The sequence below is a fragment of the Neolamprologus brichardi genome, chromosome 3, assembly GCF_056152115.1.
Source record: "Neolamprologus brichardi isolate AB-2024 chromosome 3, ASM5615211v1, whole genome shotgun sequence".
In the NCBI taxonomy this organism is placed as follows: Eukaryota; Metazoa; Chordata; class Actinopteri; order Cichliformes; family Cichlidae; genus Neolamprologus; species Neolamprologus brichardi.
Window position 1 is genome coordinate 16669652 of NC_142106.1, and position 6485 is coordinate 16676136.

A 6485-nucleotide genomic window follows, 5' to 3' on the forward strand; every position below is an offset into this window, starting at 1 on the left:
TGTAGCCAACACAACCATTGCAAATTTTCTTTTGGAAACCTGAAAAATAAAAAATGCCATTGCATATATGTACAAATGTGGGTGTTTTACGTGTAAGATTTTTAGCAGAAAATGCAACAGCATTGTGTATTGCACTGGTTTGATTTTTTCCCCCTGCAATCCTATTATGGTGTTTTAGAAGACAGCTTTTAAAATACTGATCGCTTTCATACAGTGTCACTTTCAAGGTCTTTCTTGCTCTGTAACTGCTGTCATGTCTGTTCACTGTTATGGGCTATGACTTAATATTCACATACACTCAACACTGAAAATAAAGCATTGATTCCTGAATAGCAGCTGTTACTATGGCTTGGTTTTGTCCAAAATGTGAGCAATGTCAACTAATTTACCATCTATATACTTGGAGTTAGTCACAAATGTTAGAAAATATCAAAGGTTTACATGATGGCATGGGAAAGTATAATGCCTGTCATATTAAGAAAGCAGTGTTAAATATCTCTACACCAATGACAGTCTTGTATTTTCATTTCTTTGAACAACTACAAAATGTTTATATAACATTCTTCAAACATCACTTAGGCTATGATATGACTACTTTGTGCTTGGAACAGTTCACAGCCGAGTGTGAAGCGGTGGGAATGAGGATCAGCACCTCCAAATCTGAGGCCATGGTCCTCAGCTGGAAAAGGGTGGAGTGCCCACTCCGGGTCAGGGACGAGTTCCTGCGACAAGTGGAGTGAGTGATGGGAGAAGGGAGCTGGAGACTGACAGACGGATTGGTGCTGCGGCTGCAGTGATGTGGACGCTGTATCGGTCTGTTGTGGTGAAGAGGGAGCTGAGTGTAAACGCGAAGCTCTCAATTTACCGGTCGATCTACGTCTCTACCCTCACCTATGGTCACGAGCTGTGGGTAGTGACCGAAAGAACGAGATTGCGAATACAAGCGGCGGAAATGGACTTCCTCCGAAGGGTGGCTGGCCTCTCCCTTAGAGATAGGGTGAGAAGTTCGGCCATTTGGGAGGGGCTCAGAGTAGAGCCGCTGCTGCTCCACATCGAAAGGAGCCAGCTGAGGTGGTTCGGGCATCTGACAAGGATGCCTCCTGGGTGAGGTGTTCCGGGCATGTCCCACCGGGAGGAGGCCCCGGGGCAGACCCAGGACACACTGGAGAGATTATATCTCTCGGCTGGCCTGGGAACACCTTGGTGTTCCCCTGGACAAGCTGGAGGAGGTGGCTGGGGAGAGGGAGGTCTGGGCTTCTCTGCTTGGGCTGCTGCCCCGCAACCCGACGCCGGATAAGCGGAAGAAAATGGATGGATGGATGGATGGATACTCTGTGCCTGTGACAAAACTGGAAGGTTAAAAATTGACTGTTGCTCTTTTGAGCATTTGAGTACTAGGGCATCACAGTTAATATTTGGCTCACTCTTAATATGTGTATAAGGGCACTCAGTGATGAATATGAATCAACTTTACAAATTTAAGCAGTTTATTTATTTATTTTTTTAACTTTTTGGTTCAGTTATTTTTTGCTAAATACCTGACTACCTGATTTACCTTTAGATGTCAGCCTAACATTGAAAACAAGATGTAAAGATGCATTGAATTACATTTGGTGTTTGTCATTCATGATTTCATCTGGTTGCCTCTCGAATTCTACACTGCAGCACTGTTTAAAATATTAATATACATACATTACATTTTACCAATACATGTTGTAAGCAGTTCATTACATATTTTAATGCATGCATTTCACACAGGCAACTATAATGCTCAATGACATGGACATAGACTATGTTCCCCAAAGGACCACAGTTTACATTCATTTGTGCTATAGATGAACATCATGGAAACCAGAGGGTGATTCCTACATTTTTTACTAACATAAATTTAAATAAAGAATCTACTAATGATGAAATGCATTTTAACTGGCATCATGAAGATGCTGCATGTCTCAGCTAAACATACTTTTGAACTTGCAATTGAACCTAATCAAAACGGTCAGAAAAAATAATAAATATAAATATAATATAATAATAAATATCATAAACATACACAAATTATTTGCTATTATTATTATTTTACAAAATCTGAATGTGAAGAAAATTATATAGGAGCTAAACCCCATTAATTATTTAAAAGCTTAATAAAATAAAATTAAAAAGTTATGATTACTTTACTTTTCTCATGTATGTGTGCTTACAGTACAGATAAAATGTATATGTTTATATATACAAACACACACTGTTCTGTCCTTATTGTGTGTCCCTTTGCCCAACTTGACAGACAGCTAACGGTTTCAAGGAACATTGGAGGCGGAAGTAAGTTTAAGGCTTTTTACTTCGTCAGTAGTTCAATGATTGACATCCTTTTCTTCCCGTAAAACTAAAAACAAACACAAAGTAAATGTCACATAATGTCTTTTCCTTTTAACTCACACTTCTAGGATATGAACTATACTGTTATATAGTATGTGTAATCAACAGCGACTCAGTATTGATCACAATACAACTTAGCGAGTTTAGCTTCCTCAAAGATAAACATAGCAGATGAAATAACTGGTTTCTAAACAAATCTATGTAATAGAAATGCACCAAATAAACTTGTAAACATGTTGTACATTAATACTCACAAGCAATAACTCTCCAAGGCAGAAACGTTTTAAAGAGCAACAAGATATTCTGCAGGCTAACAAGCAACCAGCTTCCTGTTTCCTCTACTCACAGGAACACAGAAAAACCCTACCAAAATATAAGCTGGCGATTATTCCCACGATGACCAGCAGAGGGTGCTGAAGAGAAAGAACCTATGCATGTCATAACACACACAAAGCAAAAACAAGCATTGTACGAATAATAAAGACAATTTCTGCTGTCATTTGGATTTCTGTTATTCTGTATTGGAAATGTATACTTTTGAAAAACAAATCGTTTATTCTGTGTTGCATCCATCGTTCCCCTGCTTTAAAAGGCAGTCTAAACACATTGGCATTAGCTCTGATCAGTCACACTTCATCAGTGTGGACAAATGCAGAATAAATGTGTCATTTGTTAAATATATAAAAAAAAGTTTTGTTAAATATAAATAAAATAAAATAAAAACCAGTTTGATCATCATTATCTTTTAGACACAGGGCAGTGTCAACTCCAAAACCTCTTGTTAAAAAGAATTCACTAAACATCATGATAGAAATCACCTACCTTTGACAGCTGGTCTGTCACTTAAGCTTACAAAGGTGCGTTAAATTACCACTTAAGACTTATTCTCTTTTGTTTCTTAATTTTCTTGGGTCTACGTCTGGATCTAAAGTGTGGACTTGGCCCTGTATTATATTAATAACGCTACTGAAACTGTTCAAACGTTTTAGCATACTATACTCTTTCAAACCATTTAACTCTTTATACTCTGCTATACTCAACTCTGTATTCAATACTTGTCTTTACTTGTTGTTATAACAGGGTTTTCCTGCCCTATGCAGATACAACAGAGGTAACACCAAACAGCTGGGCAAGTTAAACCAGATGAGACACATTAACACCAAACATTTCACAGTGCTGCTCACCAGAGGTGAGTCGTAAAGAGCATTTGATACAAGCAACCCAACAAACCATAGCCACACAGCACAGCTTATAGCCGTGACAGTGTAGAAAGCTCTCAGCTTTGATTGGTCAACCATCTCCCTTTCCCCACCCCCTTCCCCTGGCCCTGGGCGAATCAGAACAAAGAGAACAGAGAGGCTGCAGAAAGATATGATTATAATGGATGGAGCCAAAAGGCAGAACGTTGGGGCAGATTGGTGGTTAGGAGGTAATAAGAGTGCAACACCCATCAGTCCAAAGCTCAGCAGCCAAGCACAGCCGATGGTGATGTTTCTGATCCTGACCCCACGAGCATTTCTTAGACTCATGTAGGTGATGGGATGAACAACAGCCAGATAACGCTCTACACAGGTCAGGAGGTGGAAAAATATCTCTCCATAATAAGCAGTAATAGAAGCAGATGATCCTACTGTCACACTCACTGAGTGATTAGTGTATGTGCCACAATACATGACCAAACACCCTAAGATCCAGATCAACTCCATGGCAGCTATATGGTAGGTGAAGATGTCAGAGTGGCTCGCTGTTTTAAAGAAGCGCCGCTGCCGCCATCTTTGGTGACCAGAAAAAAAGACGAGAACCAAGACAGTGAGGAGGAGGACGATTAGGGAATCAATTTGGAGGGATTTATGGGGCAGGAATTGTCCAGAAGATCGCTGGAGGTGGAGTTAAGTGACATAACTACTGTATGATGTAGATCTGAGGAGAAAAAGAAACACTCAGTGGGACAGACAGTGGAAGTGCTGATAGTTCACAGTTATAATGCACCTTATTAAGGAAATGTTAGAGAAGAATTCTGATTACTACAGTGCCAGATGGGACAGGCAAAAATGTAGCTTAATACAGCCCTTAGTGTAGCTTTGGGAGTAATAGTGGGAGTAATGACTGGTCATTGAAATCGTTTTTTTCTGTCAACAAACACTCTGACATGGAATGTTAATTGTAAACCAACATTAAAAAAAAAAAAAAAATCAAAATGTGATGCATAGGAAATTTGTAACAGTAGAAAAAATACTTCCAGAAACTAAGAAAAATAAGATGCCAGTGTGTTGCTCACGCGTAACATCCTATTATCAGGCTGGTGGAGTACAAAAACAAAGAACTTATCATTATCCTCTGTTATCTAAAATGTCATAAAATTGTGGATTTTTCCACACTGGGAAAAACATAAATCAAAGCAAACGTTAATAATTGAATGATACTTAAACAAAAGTTCATCTCTCACTGACTATAAATATTCTCAAATTCAAAACACATTTTTTTCTCTTATCCTTGAAATTATACAATTCTGTAATCCCAGTAAATTGTCTCTGATTTATCAGAGACTATCTTGTTTCACAATAGTTGCCAAGTGGGAGCAGTTATGAGTCCAGGCAGAATATACTATGTTTGCTTCATCAATAAAAATCAACTGATTCCCTAAATTAATCTAGTGAGGATTACTGCTCAAAGCTGTAATAAAACAACAGCGCTGTGACTTGGACCAAAGCAAAGTGGGGAGAGTAATGCTGAAAAAAAAGTTCCAAAATTGTCACTGAATTAGCTTTTACAACACTATTAACAACAAGCACCTAACATATAAAGGAAGTGATCTAATCACAGAAAAAGGAAAGCAAAAAAGTAGATCATCCATCGAATAATAAATTAATGTATAGTTAACACAGATTAAAACACTTTTATCTGGAATCAGTATAAAAAAATAAATAAAAGATCTCCAGCCACTGGCTTCAGGTTATTAGGGAGAACACTGAGGCATTTCCAGACTATTCATGAGATGTAATCTTCTCACTGTGTCCAGGTTCTACCCCGCAGCCTCCCTCTGGTGGGACACACCCTCTCCCAGAAGGCCCCCTAGTCAGATGCCTGAAGCACCTGAACTGGCTCCTTTCGATGTGGTCAACATCTCACCGTATCTCTAGCGGAGAGGTCAGCCACCATTCAGAGAAAGTACATTTTTGCCACTTGTATCTGTTTTTAGTAACATGGAAAACTAAACCCCAAGGGTCTGTTAGTTATAAAGGACTGGAGTAACCTATAAGTACTATTACTGTTGCTGAGTAATACTCAGATTTTTACCTATAATCTTTGATGAAGGGTTAAAAAGAGAATATCCACAATGTCCAAGACTCAGAATGTCTCATATTTATGTTCTCCTTGTGTATATATGTCTATTTATATATGCTTTTCACAGCTTAACTGTTTATTCTATCATTACATATATAATTCATTAGATAATAAGTCAAGCACCATTTGAATACAGCATTCAAATCTAATGTTTATTTACTGTGTGTGATGCTGTTTTTCTGAGGACTAATTTAAGTCTTCATAGTGGGGATATAGTGGTATTTTGGAGGTATGTAAGGACGACACGAGAGCTTATCACATTTATTCTAACTTTAATCTCAGCTTCACTCACTCAGCTTTCACAAGACGGCAAAATATCTCCTAGAACCCAGAAATATTACTCCTCTCATTGAAAGAAGCAATGACAAACAGCAAAGAAAAACTCATTTTTAATAACAATGAAAAAACTGTTCAATACAAGACAGTAAACATTGAGTCCATATAAAAACCCATGCCATCTTCCCATTCATGTAATTTGTCAAGGATCTGTTAACAGTATATTTTCTGAGTTTTACGCTACATTGACACTGCAGGCGAAAGCGCATGAAATCCGATTTATTTGACCCTATGCGACCCATATCCGATCATGCTATGACAGTGTGAACGGCACAAATCCGATATTTTCAAATCCGATCTGGGTCACTTTCGTATGTGATACTGAATCCGATACATATCTGATGTTTTAGAAAGCGACTGCTGTTTGAACGGTCATGTCACATCCATCTTTTACGTCACTGACACAAGGAAGACGCCAATTATCAGCG

The 6485-nt window shown here is 38.5% G+C and overlaps 1 protein-coding gene across 1 annotated transcript; it reads right to left on the reverse strand.

Annotated features, from left to right (window-relative positions):
- Positions 1-3437: 3437 nt before the first annotated feature.
- Positions 3438-5535, reverse strand: LOC148103636 (uncharacterized). The gene is made up of 2 exons (XM_087838168.1): positions 5506-5535; positions 3438-4253 (listed from the first exon to the last, which is right to left on the reverse strand). The coding sequence occupies exons 1-2, from the start codon at positions 5533-5535 to the stop codon at positions 3438-3440; spliced, it is 846 nt and encodes a 281-aa protein (XP_087694294.1).
- Between the last annotated feature and the right edge of the window lie 950 nt (positions 5536-6485).

Coding starts and splice junctions, on each gene's coding strand:
- LOC148103636 (XM_087838168.1), bottom strand. CDS start 5,535: ATGGTGGCTGACCTCTCCGCTAGAGATACG. Junction 4,254..5,505: donor ACCTCTCCGCTAGAGATACG/GTGAGATGTTGA, acceptor CTCCACCTCCAG/CGATCTTCTGGACAATTCCT.